The sequence below is a fragment of the Ciona intestinalis genome, unplaced genomic scaffold (genome assembly GCF_000224145.3).
Source record: "Ciona intestinalis unplaced genomic scaffold, KH HT000025.2, whole genome shotgun sequence".
Taxonomy (NCBI): domain Eukaryota; kingdom Metazoa; phylum Chordata; class Ascidiacea; order Phlebobranchia; family Cionidae; genus Ciona; species Ciona intestinalis.
In genome coordinates, this window is record NW_004190347.2 from 753 (window position 1) to 24,028 (window position 23,276).

At 34.0% G+C, this 23,276-nt stretch overlaps 2 protein-coding genes across 2 annotated transcripts; one reads left to right on the top strand and one right to left on the bottom strand.

Moving 5' to 3' along the window:
* Window positions 1-212: 212 nt before the first annotated feature.
* LOC100185749 (carbohydrate sulfotransferase 11-like) lies at window positions 213-2,514 on the top strand. The gene is made up of 2 exons (XM_002121240.4): window positions 213-771; window positions 1,496-2,514. Exons 1-2 carry the CDS (start codon window positions 665-667, stop codon window positions 2,073-2,075), a joined length of 687 nt encoding a protein of 228 aa, XP_002121276.4. The 5' UTR covers window positions 213-664; the 3' UTR covers window positions 2,076-2,514.
* On the bottom strand, window positions 2,506-22,860 carry creb/atf-a (transcription factor protein). Its single transcript, NM_001078206.1, is given in 14 exon segments — window positions 2,506-3,420; window positions 3,751-3,883; window positions 4,716-4,814; window positions 5,109-5,232; window positions 5,614-5,782; window positions 6,122-6,204; window positions 6,928-7,053; window positions 13,553-13,708; window positions 13,930-14,025; window positions 15,179-15,443; window positions 16,249-16,393; window positions 17,619-17,738; window positions 18,211-18,460; window positions 22,671-22,860. Coding segments are annotated over 14 exon segments (1,950 nt in total). The 5' UTR covers window positions 22,749-22,860; the 3' UTR covers window positions 2,506-3,314.
* Window positions 22,861-23,276: the final 416 nt, after the last annotated feature.

Here is a 23,276-nt window from a genome sequence, read left to right on the forward strand (position 1 = left end):
TTATGTGCTAAAGGTGTTCCACCTTACCCCACAGTAATATGTAGAGTAGGGTGGGGGAAGATAGGACACCTTTCCATTCTATTTTTTCGTCCAATTTGGTGGGAAGCATATAAAATTTAATAAATTATGAAACCTTATCCCTACGACTCCCATATACCGATGTTAAGTATATAAAACACAATCAGGATGTTTGGATATCATTTGCTAAAGGTGTCCCATCTTCCCCCACCCTACTGTACTATGCCTAACACGCTGCTAGGTTAAATAGTGATTAAATACATATACCCAAGTATTTGTTGCTAGGGTAAACCAGTAAATCTTTCCATCTTTAAAGGTCAACTCTGGGTTAGATTTTAAAGACGAAGAAAAAGTATCGGAAGAATTAAAAGACTGGACTGGAAAAGAAGTTTCAAAACTCAATTTTAAATCAATCTTAGGCGAAGAAGTGCAAATCCGAAACAGCGTTTATCTTGTAGGAGACGAAAAGAATGAAAGAATACGAAACTTGCGAAAAGAACACCTTCGTTCAAGTTGTGTGTCGACTAAAACTGTTACAGAGAGTCAGTTGTTTGATTTTTGGTCCTGGAAAGCCAAGAGGGTGCAAGAAAACTTAAGACTTCCACGGTTACTGGTGTCAGATCAGCATCAAGTTATATATTGTTCAATGGAAGGCGTAAACTCTGATATTTGGGAAAATTTAATTGTTAGTTTGGAGGAAGGGGCGGGTAAAGATTATTTGGATCTAAGGTTTGCAGGAGGTCCAACTAAAAGGTGAGTGAAGGTGGTGGGGTTATTGGGATAACTCTGGTCTAAATCCCAATTAAAGTCCCATGGCGTACCTCACTGTAGGAGCTTATTCATATAGAATGGAAAGTGCATATACAATGTTGGGGTAATGGGCCAACTGTGGCCTAAATCCCAGATCCCATGACATGCCTCACTGTAGGAGCTTATTCATATAGAATGGAAAGTGCATATACAATGTTGGGGTAATGGGCCAACTGTGGCCTAAATCCCAGATCCCATGACATGCCTCACTGTAGAACCTCACCTATTTTGGATAGAAAGTGCATATACAATGTTGGGGTAATGGACCTACTATGGTCTAAATCCCAGATCCCATGACATGCCTCACTGTAGAACCTCACCCATTTTGGATAGAAAGTGCATATACAATGTTGGGGTAATGGACCAACCGTGACCTAAATCCCAGGACCCTTGGCATGCCTCACTGAAGCTTATTCATATATAGAATAGAAAACGCTATGGTTTGTGATAAAGCGATGACTCTTGTTTAAAACACAAACCCCTGGTGTTGTTAACTGTTAAACAAGATTTGGAAATATAGGGATTCGTGGACCACCACCACAGTACCATATAGATGTACACATGACAAATACATTAAGACTTTTAGTAGCTACAATTAGAATGGTTGGTAGAATGCCTTCATTTTAAGCTGCTAAAATATTACCAAACATTACAATTTTTTCCACAGGCTCCTATGGCAATACAACGAAAATTCGATCCGGTACCGAGTCGAAAATTACTTCAAGTTTACTTTTGTTCGTGAGCCATTATCTCGGCTTGTTGGTAACTTTCATAATTACTTGTCACCCGACGATATAACGAAGCTGCACGATAATTACCTACAATTGTCACGAGATATAAGAAGAAGATATGATCCGGATCTATTTTATTCTATAGTGCGGCGGAATAACACTAAATTCGCGCGTATGAACGAATTTGTAAAATATTTAGTCGACCCGCCTACTGGCTTGTTGGGCGCTAAACGAACTTTATTTCAAACTTATAATGAGCTTTGTTCGCCTTGCAATGTCCCTTATGACTTCATAGGTAGAGAGGAAAATATGGGTGATGACGTAGGTTACATACTACGTAGGATAAAAGCACAAAAACTTAAATTTCCCTTCGATAAACTACAAAAACCGACGGGAAATTACGACAAGGAGCTAGAAGATGCGGTTTCAGAAGATCTGGTTAAAAAACTTGTTGAAAAATATCAAGTGGATTATTCGTTGTTTGGATATCCAAACCCGTGGCAAGAAGTACCTTGATCAGGGACCGAACCCATCACCCTTCAGTTATTAATGTTTTCATTTTACCGTTGGCCAATATGGAAAATATAGACTGGTAGGCAGGCTTTCCCTTATTAACTAAATAACCTTACATTGACAACGTATTTCTACAAGATGCATGTCCAAGCATTGTACCAATCACGTCACAAAAAAACAACCCCCAACCGAAGCGTAACCAAAATTTGATTCGTTATCAACAGGGATGGCTGCGTACCAGTCTGTATTTTTCCTCTTTTAGTTTTTTTTTGTTGAAGCTCTAATAACTAATCATGACTCAGATTTTTTAAACTTACTTTTATGAATTGTTATTATTATCAATTATGACGCCACAAGCTACAATTGTGGTTGAATGTGACGTCACAACTATATCTTACGTGAATCACTTTTTCCACCCAAATAAAACAAAAAATTTACAATATACGTAGCTTATTTATTCACGAAGCCAGTCTCTTGGCGGTGGGGAATTCCCGTATGACGTAGTAATACATTGTGAACGAACAAAGGCACCACTTGGTTGAACTGAACTGCATAGCAGTGTTAGTTACTATCTATGGATTATTATTTACACATTATAACTTTCATTGCACGGTTGTCCCCCTGGTCTCGAACGAAAAACAGTATTATGACGTCATTAACGTTAATATGACGTCATCAACGTTCGTCGACAGTTGCAAACGATTTGCAATGACGTCACAAAAGGCACTCTAAAAATAAAAGCGAGGGCGAGAAATTAATTGTTCAATTACAAAGAGTTTTTAGATGGCACTATTACACGATTATGACATCATAATTATTAAGCCTTATTATGCGATAAACGAGTATGACGTCATAATTAACCAGCAACACGTAACAAAAGGGTATTTTGGCCCGTCAAACAAAAAATGGATTTTTGTTTCAAAACTAGAAAACGCGCAAAATAACAATAGCGAGATTGCGCATGCGCAATAGGGTTCGCGCATGCGCAATGGTCGACGCAAAATAAAAGAAATAAAAGTTGTTTAAGGTCAGTAAATTTAAACATTGATATTTTAGTCCAGGTTCGACAAATCAGAAATCCGTTGGCGAGTTTAAGTCGAAAGTTACCGGGTTCGAGGCCCGGCGAAGCAACTTTCGAAACAAAAACAAAATCGTCTGTACAGGTGTATACACATGGGTCGCTATGGCAACCTATGATAAAAGCATTTGTACAGAGGGTGGTGACGTCATAGGTTGATTACGTCACTCGGCGACAAGGTGACTCGCGATTACTTTCTTTGTGACGTCATACGGGCCGTCTACGTCACCGACAACTTTCATTTTGCTGCCCTGCACCGCTACCTTGCGACTGCGGAAAAATAACTCAAATGTAAAAATTGGCGAAACACAAAATATAAAGCGTTGGACTTGATTCCTGTTGGTTACGTTTTCGTGGCACTTTGTCGAAAATATTACACGTAATACACAGGTAGGACACTTTTTATTTTCATGTCCCATTTGGTAGTAAACTAAGAACATTCAAAGAATTATAAAACCGTATCCTAACGACTCCCATAGACCGATGTTAAGTATATAAAACACGATCAGGATGTTTTGATATCATTTGCTGAAGGTGTCCCATCTTCCCCCACCCTACTATCTAACCACTTACGTGCCCAATACACTAACATCACCCTACCTTGCTAATATATCAGCAGCTGTCCTCGCTTCCATTGTGTTCGCGATAATCTTGCTTGTTTCGTCACCAGTATCGTTTGTTGTGCTACCGCCACCTGCCGGTTCGTCGTATGTGTCACCCGGCTCGATTGCATCTAAGAAATAAAAATGATTAAATATTGTCAATTATTTATCCTCGTGCGGCAGTGCAACAACATACACCTTGTGCCCGCTTACAAGTTACCACGTATGCAACTTTTTTATCCTCGCATGGCAGGGCAACGACAGTCGTTATAACATTAGTGTTCTGTTTCATACACCTCGTGGTCACATACAAGTTACCATAAATGTAACTTAATTATCCTCACGTTGTGGGGCATCAATAGACGTATAGTGTGGTTAAAAACAACAATCTGAACAACATAACTTGCATATGCATATAAAAAGGTTTAATTTTAATTTAAAATCAATCAAAGGTTTTGTGATTTGCATTTGTAATAAACAGGTAGATAATGCATTGTTTTTTACATATGTGTAAAGCTAATCACGGTATCTACTAGATTTAAAACAGGACGTCAAAACTGGGCTTTGAAAATAATCTTTTAACGGCTGATCTGGTATGATATACGTAATGTATTTTCAACGTTTCGTCTGCCATCCTGCAAGACTTTATCAGGAAATGTGGATTGAAATGTTGGAAAAAAACAGAAATACGTTACGTTTTTTATACTAGATAAGCCGCTGAAAGAATATTTACATTATGCCCGGTAGCAGAAATGCAGAATATATGGACAAAATATATTTGCGTACGCACTCTATAAGATTAAATTGTTAGGAATAGGAAATATGGCCCGTGGGATTTTCGTACTAACAGTTCAATATTACAGTTGTGGAACCCTTAAACATAAATGGCACTTATTAAATGGCGCGCCACTTAAATAGTAATTAACAATAATAATAACTGTTCAAATTCAAATTTAAATTTACCCGCGTTTTTATCGATCGCTGATTGGTCTCCGTTGCTCCACTTGTCGTAACCATGGCAACCGTCACACTTGACTTCCGGCATCAAGACACGTGACCTCCCTGACGTCATAATAACAATCGATAATCGATATCACGTGATAAAAAATCGAAACTTTGCGAAATCGAGTGTTACGTAATAGTAGCTGTTTTGGGACGAATCGCGTATTTGTAAAAGAATAAAAAATAGACAAAAACAGATTTTTTTAATGAAAATGCTTTTTTTGACATGACGTATATAACGTATATATATTTGGTTGGGGTAAGGTGGGTCATGTTTCCTTTTTTTAGCAGTATCCCATCTTACCCCACAGTACTATATGACGTAGAAAGTATAAAAGTGACGTCACAACTTACAATTTGGTTCAGGTTGATTGTTGAAAGCTTTCCCAAATGACGTAATCGCGGAGAACCCCGAATTTATGGGGGAAAGATGGGGGAACCACCCTCCGAGGAAAATCGCAAAGCAAAGAACAAGCATCTGTGTGTATGACGTCATTAAATATTACGTCATAGAAGATAGATGAGATGCAGTACATGAAAAAATGTAGTATCGAAATATATTTATTTATTTGAGTCAAAGATAAAAACGAGAGTTTTTTCTTTGTATGGCTGACAATTTAGACAATTAGTGACCACTGGGTTGGAGCAATTGCCGTTAAGTGTCTTGCCTAAAGATACATACGACCACAATGGTAGCAGCGACAAGCCTTGAATCCATTACCTTTTGGCCACGCTAACCACTATGCCACGGCGCCAATAACAGTATGTGCCTGACCCAATGCACCGGTAAAAAAACCATATAATATAAGTTATAACACACGTTAAGAACAACGTATTGAATTATCATAACACGACCCACCATTAAACAACTGCTGGTCTGAGTGTTAACGGTCCTGGAAGGTTTCGGGATGCTGCCGGCAACTAACACTTGTAAGGACTTCAATTGACTTAATAGAGATCGGTTACTGCTCTCAAGTGAATCAAGTTTGTGACGTAGCTCGGTGTTTTCCCTGTTATATACGTCCATCCTGCGTGTATGAGTGGGTTATGACGTGATGGTAGAGTTTGTGACGTCACAATTAGAGTAAGTGTGTGAGGTTAGATTGTTTCATTTTAAAACGTCTTTAAGATCATATTGTCCTACTAGAATATACGCCATGGGTGCTGCGGTTTAGACCAAAGTTGCTCCATTACCACGATATTAATTTAAATATGCACTTTCTACTCTCTATATACATATATGAGTTCTACGACAAAGGATGAGCCAGAGTTGGCACATTACGTTTAAATTATATATTAACATTATCATTGAGTATTCAGACGAAATTAGATGACGTAACGGTGACGTATTTTAATGACGTAATTACCTTTTTTCCAACGTCTCCACATATTCTTTCTTTTTCCGTCGGCTTTCCTGTGCGGAAATCTTGTTCTTGATTTTCCGTCGAACCTGGGAGTTAAAACAACTTTTTAAGACATCTTCTTTATACCATGGGTGGGGCTGGAACCCGGTACCTTCGAATTCCTATTCTACATGGGTGAAGTTTAACAGTAGGGTACAGGCTTTAGTTGGTCTATTACCCTAAACCATATACAGTGCGTTTTATTCTATATGGATGAGGTTCTACAGTGATTCAAGTCACAGAACCTGGGGTTTAGGTTATAGTATGGCTCATTACCCCAACTTTGTATATGCACATTCTATTCTATATAGGTGAAGTCCTACAACCTACACGTTCTACAGTGAGGCATGCTATGGGACTTTGGCCCATTACCCGACGCCCCACATTGGCCCATTACCCGACGCCCCACATTGGCCCATTACCCGACGCCCCACATTGGCCAATTACCCGAAACCCTTATACATATTGTTACAACTCCTATAATTAATTGATCGTAATTTTCATAACACAGGTGTTGCATACAATATAGTAGGTTTAGCACGCTTCTATTAAATACTTTAAACAAAGAACTATACCAATACGCCTATACTGTAAAATGCTTTTTACAGCTGTGATTTTGTACTGTGGGGTAAGATGGATACCGCCATCGTTGGCACATAACATATGTTAATACTCTTCGTACACTGCCAAAAGGGACAATAAAAGAGAATGAAAACATGTACCACATATTGTACATACTACATATATATATATACACAGAGCTGACTCACCTTTTTCAACGACTTTTCTTCACTTTTAGTGAGTGGTAGTTTAGCAGGTACTGGGTAACCTTCAGCGACCAACGTCCTTTTCTCATCTTCCGTTAACATAAGAGTGCCATGCGATTGGGTGTAACGCTGTAGGAGAGGGTGTTATAATTGTTATTGTGGTGATTGTTGTAATACATGTCCTTTCAAAGTTGTATTAAAAATTAAGGTAATAAGGCAATCTACCTTTTCAAGATTGTTGTAACAGTAAGGTCGGAGTAATGGGGGCCTATGGGGCAACTCTAGCCTAAAATTTAGGCCAGAACACAAAGGTTTTTGGGGGTAATGGGCACAATCAGACCTCCGCTTATGACCTTAATACTTATAGAGGCGAATTGCTGGAAAGTGGTGAATAAAATAACAGTCCAAAATATGTTATAACAATTTAACAAACGTATATAGGTCATTTTACTTATATTCTTACGGTACTACTGTGTAATGCAGTCAGACAAGGAGCGACTTTTAAATTATCTCTGCTGGGAATCCACGATACGCCGTTATTATCGGATTGTTTAAAATAGACGGTCACAGAAAACACTATTATTACGTAATAATACAGTTTTTATACGTGTCCCTATAGAAGTACAGGTTACATACGTCACATATACGTAACAATCAATCATTGTTCTTTGAGATAGAGACCGGGTTCGATTTTTACCACAGTGAGGTCATAATAGTAATTCTCCTAAATCAGTTACAACAATGTACATTGTGACGTCAAAGCGAATTAACAAACAGAGGAATTCCCGAATATATGAAATCCGGAAGAACAAACAATTACCGAGTTTCTGGAATCAAAGTTCGCGATGTTTCGTCCCCAGGCGACCTGGGCATTCGAATATTATGACGTCATAATAAACATTTCGATTTACGTTGTTCTACAACTTGTAACAAAGAGCGGGGTGCGCTATTTAACGCTAAACCAGTCCCATGCATTGTTACGTCACTATTCATAGCTACACGTGCATTGTTACGTAGGTGCGTCAACCATTGAGGCGTGTCAAGGTGGGACGCGATTAAAAGCGGTTTCGTGAAACTCTTGTGACGTCATAAATAGCCGGAAGCGATTCAGTTCGAAAGTTTGAATAAAAAGTTCGCGATGTCGCGGCAGGTTGTTTGTAGCGGTGTCTTAAATGGGGTTTGTGACGTCACAACACGCCGACAATCACTCACAATGTGATATTTCACGAAATTGACTCACGCCAAGAAATTTCATGAAAACACCGAGAATTTTCGAAACGTCTAGACAATGACAGCCGTGTTTGATCGACAGTTTCGCGAATATGCGATTATTGATTTCTTGTGACGTAATAAAGACTATTCAAGGAACCATCAATTGTCATGTGGTTGGGAAGCGCGGTTTCGCGATAAATGACGTCATTAACACCGAACATCGATCGCGGAGGTATATTTTAGGATAAAGCAAGTAATTACCGGGAACCTAGGATATAAATATCCACTCTGACCGAGCTAAACACGAATATAAAATATTAGACTGAGGAAACAAGTGACACTTTTAGCATGTTATATCCCATATAAACTGATCGTGTTTTTAACAATTAACAACGCTCTTTTAGTCGTTAGGATGCGGTTATATAATTCTGTAAATATACTTTTGTTTACAACAAAATAGGACTATAAAGGAGAATAGGAGCATGGACCATCTTACCCCAACCCGCAAAGTTCGGCTTGTAGTACGTCACAATATGCGTCACATCACGACTAATCAATTTTACGAGCCTCAAACTCACGTGTTTACGCTCGACCAATCAGATCAAGTCTACGAAGCTCACGTTCAAACAATCAATCGGTTTGTTTGTAATAACAGAGGAATGTGTGACGTAACAATCAAAATGCCGAACAAATCGATTTCTTAAAATAACTAACAACCCGCACGAGGGCGCTAATTCCGATTTCCGGTTCCTCACTGTCAAGTCACGTGGTAAGATATTCAGCACGGTATTATGACGTCACAGCGAAACGCGCGATTCACAATTGTTTATTTTGATTCAATTCTAAAACTTTGAGTTAAAACAAAGAAACAATGATCGAGCTTTGTTACGTCATAACACCGAAGAATGGCGGTTGTTACGTATCGAGTTCAAAATATTTTGAAATGACATAAACAAGAAGTAACATTGTGACGTAACGATGGTAATTATTCAACGAACAAAGGACTTTCGTGCCAACATGTTATTGTGACGTCACAGTGTATGATTGTGTTTACCTCAAGCGTATTTGAAATTAGAACGCGGCGCTATAATGGGGTTTGTGGTTATAACTCCCGGGTGTAAATCTACAGTACATGTGGTAAACGCGGTATAATAACAATGGACGCACTGAACAAACAAAGAAATATCTACACCAAGCGTTGTTTAGCGCAGGTCAGAGTAGACATTTTTTTGTTTGTTCTTTTAAGTGGCGTTTATTACCTTACAGCGTGGCTCGCTGTAATTTCAAAAACAAACAAAGAAAAATTTACACTGACCTGCGCTCAACAACGCTTGGTGCAGATATTTTTCTTTGTTTATTCTTTTTACACAGAGGCAAGTTACGCTGTAGTGTAAACGCCGTTTAAAAGAAAAAATACCTATATACACATTGTTTGGCGGACATTTATCAGGGGGAATTCTGCTGTTAAACGTAATAGATGGTACCGTGACGTCACACAGCCTTTAGAAACGTCAGATAAGTTGAATTATCATCAAATAAACGAACGAGCAAAACGACGCGATTCCCCGTTTCTATTTATAACACGGGAGTCAAAACGCCTTCAGGGTAAAGTGCGAAAATTACGGAAACCTACTTCACTGAATTAAAGCATTTTAGAATTCCTATACACAGAATAATGCGGATAACGTGATCATTTAAAGGGAATGTCTCCTAATTAAAGTAACGTGTATATTTTTATAAAACACAAATAAAAGTTTGGTGTTTATAACAGAAATATTGTATTTGCAGACGATTTATTATACAGAATATTGGAGATTTCACCAAATTCGGGAAAAAACAACAACCTATTTTAAATTGAATGGAACAAAACTGCTAATTTTACCATTTACAAATAAAATATATGCACCGTACACAATTATATAGAAATATATAGAACACAAATATACCCATTTAGCAGCAAATTAAACTATTGCTTTGGAATGCAGTAGTTATCTGCAAAAGTTTAGAAACATAATATATACATTTTGGTGTATTAAAAGACGTATACCCAATTTTACCAGATATTACACTGAAATAAACAGCATCGTTTATTTATAGTGCACCCAAATCATATGTGTTATATAACTTTACAATATGTTTATCAACCTCAAAAGCATGAAACATGATTTATAGTTGAAATTTATACAATGCCAACCTACATTGCACCAATTAAAGCAAACAATATAACTTTATATTGTTGTATTAGCTAAAAAAAATAGTAACATGTTATATAGTGGGCTCCATGCTGCACTAAATTGAACTATATTGTTTTTTTATAATAGTTTGTGTTCATTTACAAAAGTTTACTTTATATATAGTTAGTTTACATATGCTGTTACTTCACAAATTTGACCATATATTGTAGCAAACTAGTCTATTGGTTGTATGTGTTTACAATGTGTTTATGAAAAGCTTGGCAACCCGAGATATAGTTGGTCCATTATTGCTGCATGCTATGGAATGAAGTGTAGAGTTACATGGAAATAGTAACAGCCGCATCCTGTGTCTTATCCACCACGTGCTTATGGCTGCGAACTATGGGATTAGACTGCGCATAGTAAATTATATGAGCGTAGTAACTGCTTTAGACTCATGGTCGTAATTTTTGGACATATGTTTAAATTTTTACCTTAGTTTTTATTTTGTCATCGATTACAAGTTGCAGTTATTAATTTAAACATGCTTAAAACAAGTTTAAATTGCATTTATAATTTATATGTTTATTCATGGGTTTGGTCCAAGTTTAAATTGGTTTTTAAAGAAGCATTCAATTTTGTATTTAATGTACATTTAAATGTACCGGAAATCTTCTCATTTTTGTATTTAATGTGCATGTACACAAGGTACAATTAATATGAAGTGAAACACTATAGGTTTAGAACTAGTTTTAAATGCATTTGTTTGTTTTTTTTTAAAGATTTACACCAAATTTTAAATTTTTAACCGTAACTTTTAAAATACTGTAATATACAGTTTGTCTTGGTTTTAACGAAAAATTCAAATGTACCGAACTGCCCCAACATTGCATTATACAAGACTAAATAAGTTACAGTCATTCAATTAGGCCCAAAAGTTTGAACACAGATTTTCTGCCATTATTTAAATGTCAATAACAAATATATAACATTTTAGCATTCAAACTCCATTATTCCACAGAACTTATGCCAGCTGTTCAAATATAATATGGTTTTACCAGCGTTATAATATAAGCTGAAGTAGACACGTGTATGCAAATTAATAGGTGGGAATTTGTACAGGAATTGGGAGAATGCAGTCTAACTTTATTAAGTTATAGAATCTACACAAAATATCCCAAATCATACAGAAGAATTTTCCCCAATATTTTAATCAATTTAAATTATTCATTAAAATAGTAATGCAAAATATCTGCATTAAGCATTGAATATATTTAAATACAGTAGAAATACAAACAAATTTATTATTATGCAGCTACTGCTACAAAGCATAATATAATTTCCAAGATCGAATTTAAAACTCAACCATATTAAAGTTTTGCTACATTGCAGAAAAACAATTTCTGTCAATCAAATTTTATAGGCTAGAAATAAGTCCATAAAAAAGGTATTTGAACAATCCAAGACAAACAAGCAAACAAAACAACTGTTATAATTATATAACATTACCACAAAGCCACTTTTTGCAATCTAGAATGATAACCAACTTGCAGCTCGATGAATCCGGTTTTTGTATTATTAGGAATCTGAAGTATTTATTTGTATGTTTTAACTTTACCAAGTTGGACCACTAAAGGTATTTAACATTACCCACAAAGATATTTGACAATAGTATAACATAGGTTGTCATTTTACACACTATGTCAACAGTAACCCCTAGTGAAGGGGCAACAACAGTAGCCTCTTATAGTTCGACGGGAACACAAGTGGTTTAAGTGGCCTGAGAGTAACCCATGTTCAATCTATAGTTGTTTTCCATCCAAAGTACTCGTAAAATCAATGCAGGCTCACTAAGCTAACTTTAAGTGCTACATAACGACAGATAAACGCAAAATTATTGTGGGGCGCCAATACATATATATATATATATACCAATTAGGGGGAATGTTATATGAATATCCATATAGGCACCATACTTTTAAAACACAGGGGAGGCAGGGATAGTTAGACACGCATTCATATGAAACAAATTTTGTTCTAATTTTTACTGATTAAACCAGTGCATAAAGTTCCAGGGTTAGGCGTCTATGTTTATATCAAACTTTTGTGTTTTATGATTTGCTCATTTGCAAATTAAAGTTTTTAAATAATATTTCTTTATCTAAAGGTGGCCCTGCTTGCCCTCTGGTTGCATGACACTAGTACTTCAAATAATTTCGACAGCTTTGACTAAATCCTAAACTACCGGAGACATTTTATAACATATAGAATATCCCGTTTCCTGGGTTACAGGAAAATTAGCAACCACTGGCCAGACTGTGGTTAAGCGTTACTATTATAACTGGCTATCTATCAATGCAGAGTACTGATATATTGTTAAACCTGGAAAGTTGACCTATTAAGTCTAAAGTTCAAATTTTTAACAATATTCTATTCTATATGGGTGAGGTCATATAGTAAGATTTATGCCAGAGTTGGACCATTACCCAATTTTAACAATGTTAAATTTCAACTAAAACACGAATATAAATAATTAATTAAATCTTTGGATTCGTTAACTTAACGATTACGACATACTATTTGAGAAACACTATACAATATAGCGATGTTAATGTAAGTAATTGGGGAATATACAGGGGTTGTTATAACTTATTAAACTCTTCAGGGCCATTGTGCAAAAACTCATATTTTTGTAATTATTATAAGAAATAATGGACCAACTAATGCCTGTATCTTAAACCGTACTGTGCTTTGCCGAAAGAAATATAGAATGGAACAATATTCATATTTATATTACAACATAATTATGATACAGATATTATAAACTGGACAAATCGTTCATAAAGTGGCCAATTTGTATCTTATTTTAGTAACCCAATATTTCTTAACAAAAGCAACCATATTTACATAACTTATAATAAATTCCGCCAATCTGACCCTGATCTGGTGCTTACAGTTGAACGATTCTTGTGTAAAGAAATACAGTAAGGATCTGGTGCTGGTACACGAAAACGTAACAGACAAAAACCAAGTCCAACCAATTTTTGTATAAGAGGTGTATATTTCGCCTAAATGGCATCAACGGTCTCTTATTAAAAAAGAATGGAAAAATGGAAATACATACAAGCCTTTCAGGGCATACCTGATCAGCGTCGATAATGGGACAACCTTGGAAACGCATGAGTTAAGTTAGAAAGCAACCGCCCCAGGGCAGTGAGCGATTAGTTTACATATCAACAAACCTGAGTCGAAGAGATAAGTTGGCTTGTCAAACTGGTTGAGTGAGGCGATACACGAAGATGGCACACCGGTGACCCGCTTGTACCCACCGATCGGGGGCTGTTGGACCCTTCTGTGTCGCTGCTGGCACTGCTAGGCGGGGTAGGGGGGAGGTCATGCTGTATAGGGGTTAGGGGTTATATTTACACAAGTTACATCATTTATAAGTTATATTTATTTAAGTTACATTTTATAATTCAGTATTATAAAACTATAAAAAGTGTTTGACAACTTTGAGTGTAACTGCATTTGAAAAATGTCACTTCAAATTTTTCTAGAAAAAACTTAAACATTTGAATATAAATGTGATATCTAGTAAACATATATAGTTGCCACTCACCCGTACAGAAGTAAGTTTCAAAGTCAAATCGTTATCGATTTCATTTTTTATTTTAATCTTCGAACCTGTGATGTCACTCGACAAACGTGTTGTTACCTGGAAACAAATAAATAATAACAAATAATAGTAGTATATAGTAGAGTGGTAGAGTATGGGACACTTTTTCATTCTATTTCCTTGTCCCATTTGGTAGTAAACAAAGAACATTCAAAGAAATATAAAACTATATCCTCACGACTCCTATGGACTGTTGTTAATTGTTTAAAATATGATCCGATTATTTAGATATTGTGTGTTAAAGTTGTCCCATCTTACCCCACAGTACAATAACAAATGTTCTTCTATTGTTGCTGCCAAGCCCAATGTAATATATAAGTAAACAGATCTTCTTTTAAAAAACGCAAAATTTTAAGCAGAATTCAAATTTAAATTTAAATCCTTCAATAATATAATACTGTAAAAACTTATGTAAAAATGAGTATAATAAAATAAGCTACACATTATACATACATTAAGCATATTGTGCTTGTTTATTTAAATATAATTAATTAAACAGATATGTTTTGAATATAATTAAAACAATAACGATGGATCTGTTTGTTTTAATTATTAGTTAACAATAGTACCCATTGTCTATTTAACAATGGTTAAATGTGTTTATTTATTTTATTACAAATATTATCAATCGAATGATTATGACAAAACAATAGCCACATTATCTATTCTATTGAATCATAATTCCAGATAATGAGCATTGTCTACCTGCATTGTTGTAACAATGGATTAAATATCAGCTAACAATCGTATAAATGCGACAAAACAAAGATTATTGTGGTGTATTAATGTGTCTAAATATCTAAGTTACCATATGCTCGAAACTGTTAAAAATATTTGCATTTTATCCAAAGACATTCAAAACTTGCACAAACTAGAATTTAGACCATAGTTGGCGCATTATCCAATTAACTGCCTTTACACACATAGGTAGTATATAAACACATGGGAGGCAGTAAGGTAGGGTAAACTAAACACAAAATCATTTAAACAAATTTCACCTCATTGCTGTAATAATTATTGATTATTACAATGTAGAAAAATCTAGGTAGCCTGCCCACCCTGCCACCCCAGGTTTGGTGCCTATGCTTATTGCTTATATACCCTATATACATATAGTTTGGGAGTAACAAAGTTATAACTCCAGATCTTATAGGTCCCTATATATAAAACCCACAAAGATATAAGTACTTACCAATCTTCCATTCTTCAGTATAGTTTGCAAAGCTGCAGTTGGTATTTGTATCTGAGCCTTGTGTGTGAAGGTATTAGTAGCCAACTTTGTTTGGGTCGGTGATAGCTTTAGTTTCTGTGCAGTTGTGACTGTTGGTATCTTGATAAGATCACTGATGTCAATCAATTCATCGGCTGTTGGTTTGGTCGTTTGTTTGATGCTCGTTGGTTTGTCCGTTATATATTGGGTGTCAATGACTTCAACACTAGGTGTCTCACTACAAACGCTGTTCAGGAGTAAAAAATCATTTAACATAAATAAAATCGTAAAACACACTGTTAGGGTAAAAACTACTCGAGTAAAAGTGTCTTTGTAAAAGTGCGGCTGCTAAACCAATAAACCAACTGTTTTCCAAGAAATGATTTTCACAAAGATAACCCTCACAAAGTCTGGTTGGAGGCAGATAAAACGATGGTTTCAAATTTCCAATATAATATTACGCTAATTTTTGTGCCAGAAGATAAGTTCTTGGAAACCATATTATGCCTGGCAACAATAGCAGTGTAACATATGAGTAGGAATGAATAAGAAATAACAGGTTTACAAATCTATTTGAATAAAAGACTGGCAATGCCATTTAGGGAAAATATATATAACTTTTATTATACCATTGTTTGGACTTGATTTTTGTTTGTTTTAGTAGCACCAGATCATAACAGTGTTTTTAGAAGTTTGAATTTTATATTTTATTTGTCATTTTTTGGGTTTCATTATTCCCCTAAAGGCAATACAAGCTCAAAATAAATATGACTATGAATGTAACTTAAAATAATGCTGTTGGAAGTTTAATATTATATTGTATTATACTAATCTCTTATTTTTTTTTTTAAATGTTGTTATATTGTTAATTCATCATTTTTCTATTTCTTGGAAACCATAATATACTTAAACTTGCAAATATTAATATTATATTTGTATAACTATAATATCTATTTGAACATTTTTTTTTTTTTTTTCAAAATAAAATATTTGAACTTCCATTTAATATTATATTGTTAGTTCATCATTTTACTAGTTTAATTATTATTTACCTGAATTCCATTGGTGTTTCCTTATTCGGTTGTTTGATCAATGCCGTTCCATCCTCAGCTTTAGAAATCGTGATCATATTGTTGTTTGTCACGTTAGACGCAAAACTGCAATCGTATGTTCGTTCAGATCCGGTTTTCAAATCACCTAAAACAAGAAGAATTAATTTAAACATAGAAAAACCAATAAATTTTTTCTGTTGGGGTAATGGGCCCTGGTTTTAATCTCAGGGCTCATGACGTGTCTCGCTGTAGGACCTAACCCATTTAGAATAGAATGTGGGTCTGTGTATATACAATGTTGGGGTAATTGGCCAACCATTGCCTAAATCCCAGATTTCCCAAAAAGGACATCAACCCCACAGAACAGAACATTTAAATATAGAAACAACAGACATTGTAACATGATACTAAGCTTATGTATTAAAATGTGCACTGGTTTGTCTAGCATGGCAAACTTGTTTGTTTGCATGTGTGCATTGTTTGACATGCCATGAGCTTTGACTAATTAACAACAAAACACAAACAAGTTTTGAGCTATTGGGATTTGCTGTGTAAAATTTTAACTATAATTATATATACGTATACATATATATATAAATCTTTAAGAATTTGGTGTGACGCAAATATATTCAAAGAATCTAATTACATTAGGGGCATAAGAATAACACACAAAAGTTTGGAAATGTACTGTGTACATTTGTAAACTGTATATAGTACAATATAGACCTATAAATTATAATTATGAATCTTAAAGAATTTAATGCGTCGCTAATAGATCCAGAAGATCTAATTACATTATCAGTATTAGATGTTGGATGTCAAGAAATGCGGGCAAGTGACAGCATGAAACAAGATGAACTGGATTTTCAGGTTTATTGAACACGTTGGTTACACCCATGTTACTTGTGGTATTGTTTATACAATAACTCAAATACCAAGCTTGCATTAATCTTGCATGGTAAGCACAAGGGAATAAATGTTTGCGAAATAAGAGACATAGAAAGTAACATATTAATCAGTAAGTCTATGACTCATTGTATCAACTCTATGGTTAGACACATGGTCCTTTGCCAAACACGTTTATGACTAATGTCAGAGCAATATTCAGTTTGGCAGGTTTTATTTTAAGGTTGGCTGTAGCATTACTTTAATTAAGTAAATGCAAACAAAAGCCCCAAGGCTTAGTACATTAATATATATATAGTAATATGGCATAAATACAATTTCTGTGCTGCTTCAGTCAAAAACATTTCAACCATTGGGGTAAAATTAGGTTTTGGGATTTTGCGTTTTACTATTATTGCAACCCCTTTTAGGTAGAAACCTATGTATACAAGATACAAGTTAACATTGTGATAGCAGGTACTTACTTGTGGGTTTAGAGACAATCATATCCACTGGTTCCATTGTTAAATTCAAACCAATCGAATCTTCTTGGCCGTCTGTATCATTCTCAAAGCTCGGGAATCCAATCGCATTTAAACCATAATCTGTAAATAGGGATGGGTTCAGTGGCGCAGCCAGGGGGGTTTAGCGGGTCGCAACCCCCCTTTTAAACCAAACAAAATAAACAAAATAATTAAAAAAAAAAAAAAAAATTAAAATAAATTTCTTTTATTAAATCCCCCCCCCCCCTTATTTTTTTCTGGCTGCACCACTAGATGGGTTTAATAGAATTTAGATACAAAAACTTCACTGCGTTTCAGTTGGTAATTTGGTAGCAGCCTGGGTGTTGGAATAATGGAGTAATAGACCATATCTCAGGTGAGCCTCACTTTAGTACTTAACCTTATGGACTCTCCATTATATATATAGTTATTGAATATCTATAAACTGCTTCAGTGGGGTCTGGATGGTAGTACCCTTGGTGTTAGTGTAATATTCATTCATTGATGAGTTCATGACCTATAGTCATCTTTCAAGGATATATAGTCTAGCAGTTTAAAAAAACATTTAACGAACCATTGGAAAAATCTTCAAACTTCACAGCCATAAGTGGGGTGTCAGGTCGTTCGTTCAACAACGAGTGTGTGTTGTCCGTGGTTTGGCCACTAGAGGTCGAGCTGGTGGGAGAGAGACAATACGACTCGGAAGCAGGGGAAGCGAGTCCATGGTGATACTGGATATCGTATGTGTCGTCTTCTAAATCCTCGCTGCCCCAGAATTGTCCGGCTAGCTCTTTGAAGTCTTTTAAGTCCTCATCACAGAAAGGCTGGAAGAAAATATGGGTTTAAAAATTTTGTTTAATAATTTGAAAACGTTTTGAACTATATTTATTGGTTTAAGCGTTAAATCTTTAAATCTGTGTGAAAATAATTTCTATTAACTTCATTCGACATTGTGTATTTTATATGTGATTAAAATGAGAATTTCTTTTGAAAGATAACTTTCATTTTCTGAGTTTGTGGCTGTTTTAATAGACTATATATATGTATATACGTGTATATATATATATATATATATATATATATAATTATTATTGGATAAAAAAACACAAAATATGTTTTTAAGTAGGGTTATTTAAATTGTATTACATGAACTCATGCTGAACCAGATTCATAACATGATCCATGGATCATAACTAACGGCTTTTTAAAAAGTTTAAAAACCACTGATTTACCGCTAGTTACCAATTCAAGGTTAACATTTGACATATTCAAGTTCACTTAAGACACACATTGTAAAAAGTCATTCTTGGCTTCCTGAGTTCATGCTAATATATTTTTTGAACCTTTGTTAACGCATTACCGTTGTGTTATGGAGAAAAAACCTATAGAACAATTTTAACAGTGTTTAAAAGATTAATCGTTGATATGCTGTAAGTAAAGGACAACCATTGTAATATTTAAGTTTATTTAACTTGGACCCATATTCAATCTTATTAAGACCCAGACAGTAAAAAAGTTGTAAAATTTTAATCCTTTGTTAACGCATAACCCGTTGTGTTGCGTGAAACGACACCTGCGTGTTAAAAAGAGCCCCCCAACACCTGGTGAGAACAAACATAAATTCTGTCGCCCCAAAAAGCGACAAACGCAATTGTTCCAGACTCGTTAAATAAAAGACGCCGGGTTCCTGCCCAACAATACAAGAACAAACATTGGTCAGGGACAAAACAAACAAGGATGTACCACCATGTACTGTTCTCTCGACCAACTATCGCAAAAACTTTGTTTATTTTCCAAGACTTTGTTAAACATTCGTTTACTATGCTGTGTACGAATCAACGAACAAAACAGCATGATATGAGAATTTAAATTTTTACACCAAGACACTTACCATTGTGGAAGGATATCAACACTTACTGACAATTTAATCTATATTATATACATTATTAGAAGTTCAAAATTTAAATGACTGTTTTTAGACTTCATAAAAAGAACATACAATTTCTTGGGAAATACTATTTAGGACTTTATAAGGAGTAAAACAACAATGCATATTATCAACTTCCTTGTGAAATAAAATAAAATAAACCCTTTACTAATTTGTTACAAGTTTAAAATGTATTGCCCATTTTAGACATCATAAAAAGACATATATATATATATTATATATATATATATAATTTTTTATGAAATGAAATCACTAGTATTTAAGACTTTATAAAGTAATTACAGACTTACGATAATACTGTCCATTTTAAAAGTTGGTTTGATATAAATATTCATATTAATTTTACTTTTACAATTCAAAACAGACACTTATCTGTTGCTTATTATTTCCTGCCTGACCTGAGCTACAGTAATCACATATACTTATTTGCTGAGATATCTTAGCTCACGGTGGTAATTACAGTACACCTGATACTTCTATATGGAAGATGTGGTTATTAAAATGAAAGTGTCAGTTTGTAGCTAGTTAGCTTGTCATTAATAATGTGAGAAACAGGATGTAGAGTGCTGAACAGCACATTTTACGAGCACGTGTGTAAGACCACATGTATGACACTCTAATCAACTAATAGATATCTGAGCTGTTGGAATAACAATAATCAAACAATTAACATCATGATAACTAAGTGGGGTTGGTTTTACCACTTTTAAAATTAAATTAATCCATAGTTTTTGTATATCAGTTATATAAATATAAAGATAACTATATATAATTTACTGTATATAGATATAATTGATCTAATTCTAAACTATATTATAATATAGGCATTGAAGTTTAGTTGCATATGTATATATAATACAAATGTAATTGATATAAATGCAGGTACCAAACTTTTATAAATGTAGAGGAAGAGTTAGTTTGACTTCAAAACATAATCCTATTCAATTAGATTGGACACAGAATTTAAAATTTAGGGCTATATATATGTGTTTATATATTCACAACTCTTCTTATAACAGGTTGGGAAACATACGGTATTGTAAAACAAAGTAATTTCACTTTCAATATGGTGTGGCAACCGTGTGTAAAACCCCATCTGTCCAATTGACGCAAGCCATCTATTTATAGAGTGTTAATATTATAACCCTATCTATGCTATAGTACACTCATGTACTGATAAGATTATAAAACAAATGTTGAAATATTTAAGCTATTATGCATGTACAAGGTGGTGTAATGGTGCTAGGCGAGCTTATCTATTATTTATTTAACCACTTTACTTTCTAATGAATGCTTCTACAAAAAAATAAACAAACAGAAAATTTGGGAAACTTTAAACAAAGTCTTATAAATAGTAATGAATAAATAAATACCAAACTTTATTACTACAATGTTAAATGTTAAAATGATTTTTAAAAAACTAAATGATTCAAGCATGTATTAAAAACCTGATGCAATATTATTAGAGGTATAAAACTAAAAAAAATCATATTTTAATATTTGATAACAACATTAGCTATTAAAAAAACTTTCAAACGTGCAACAGACATCTTTTTAAGAATATTATAGTTATTCAATAAACAAAAAAAATTTTTTAAGGGATATTAAATTTAGTTTCCTTTTTTCAACATTCTTTTAATGTTACGCCTAAGGATAAAACTAAATGAACCAGGCAGTTATTTAAAGAAGTTTTAAATATGCAACATCAAGCATAAATGGGAGTGTTGTTTGATATTCAAGTTGTCTGCATGGTTATGTGAATGTGATTGTGAATAAAATGCGTGAGGAGAAACGAACAATGACAGTGGTTTTACAGATCATGGAACATGGATGGAAAGGATTGTTAAAATATATTTAGAACTTTCTGTAGGTGAAGAAATGCAAAAATATTGGAGGAAAATGGTGTTATCATTATATTTGTGTTATAATACTTTTTGCACCTTTTTAGGCCTTTATTGTTGGTGAAACCACTGCTGTATACGCTGTATATGTATAGTAATTCTATACTGTTACTACCTATTACCATAAATATACTATTAATTAAAATTATTTTAAATTTTGAATTAATTTGAACATTTTTTGGAAATATAAAAGGATTTAAAAAAAAACATTTTTTAAAGGTTAAGAATACAGCTGAGAGGTTAAAGCGTTTTATGACGCAACAATAAAATAAACATCCTATTTTCAACGAGCTCATGAACAAATACATCCTGTTCAAGAACCAGGATATTCAGAGACAAAATTTATCTTACAGGGGGTGGGAAAAAGTAACAAAAAATCTGGATGTAAAAACAAACTTTTTTTTAAGTATTAGAAACAAAATTTTACCAAAATATTTTGAATAGAAAATATTTATTATTTCTAAATTGTTTTTACTTAAATACAGAATTATAGCATATTTTAAATAGTAGTTTTACAAAAGTTTATTATTTTCTATTTAATGCCAGTTTAATAAATAAACCTTGGTTATAGGCCAAGGTACAATAACATAACACACAGGAAACAATATCTAGGTTTTAAACAATGGCTGTTATTGTGTCATAAACCCAAATACCACAAATATTAAACACTATTGTTGTATTGCTTACTATGCCAGAACCAATAACATTATTTTATGATTGTTGCATTTTTAAATTCGATTTTTTTAAATAAGGTTTGTTTATACACAATAGTCAAACAGAAACTTTATCATTAAACTCAAAGCATAAATTTAAATCTATCATTTTTGTGTGGATGTTGCACAAAGAAATTTTGGGCCATTTATAGCCTTTTTATAATTTATTCATTAATAATGCAATACTGATTACTGTCTGTACTCGGACAGTTCTTCTAAAACAGCAACAATGTTGGCAAGAAAAGAAAAAACTAAATTTAGCTGATTTTTCATTCTCCAGACGCAGTAGCATATAAATAGAAAAAGGATTAAATAAAAAATATTTTCTAAACATTTTAAACCAGATAAATAAAAAAATTACAATTTTTTACGAACACTGACCAGTTTCAGGGAGTTTTCAATCATAGATACACAGTGTATTATATATATTTTTTCTCCATGTCTTATAATGCACAAAAATTATATAACTGACCAGTTTCAGGTAGTTTGAATCCAGTAAATCATCCACACAAGACTTGTCGTCAAATAAACCCGTTTGTAATGACGTCATTGTTCAAAATCAAGGTCGGTTCCGTTCCAGGTTCGTTATCCTTAATTCTTGCTTGTAAACAATTGACTAATATTTCATCTTAATAAATTAATAAATATATACTATATATTATATCTGTGGAAATAAATATATTATATATTCCAAAGACTGCATTTATCAAGCTGATTCATGATTATGCAAGTAAAGTTTAAAGTGTTTAAGCCCTTTTAAAGTGTTTGAGTTTTACATTTTAAAACAGCTTTTACTGTGCTGTTAGGTAACTATAAACAAGCAGAGCCAAAGTATATTGCATTCACCACATTAATCAATGGGGTTCTCTATGTTTGACATTATGAATATATGAAACTGCATTTTAACATTATCATGTGAAAACAAAACGCCTGGAACTAATTACGTTTTCCACGCGATCAGTAAAACCTAAAAGACCAAGAAACTAGGCGAAATAAATTGCTAAAAACCTGCAAATGCACACCGCAAAAATACACACCGTCTTCCTACAGTCTAGACTGCGGACTGAAATTTGGACTC

Coding starts and splice junctions, on each gene's coding strand:
- LOC100185749 (XM_002121240.4), top strand. CDS start 665: ATGGAAGGCGTAAACTCTGATATTTGGGAAAATTTAATTGTTAGTTTG. Junction 772..1,495: donor GCAGGAGGTCCAACTAAAAG/GTGAGTGAAGGT, acceptor TTTTTTCCACAG/GCTCCTATGGCAATACAACG.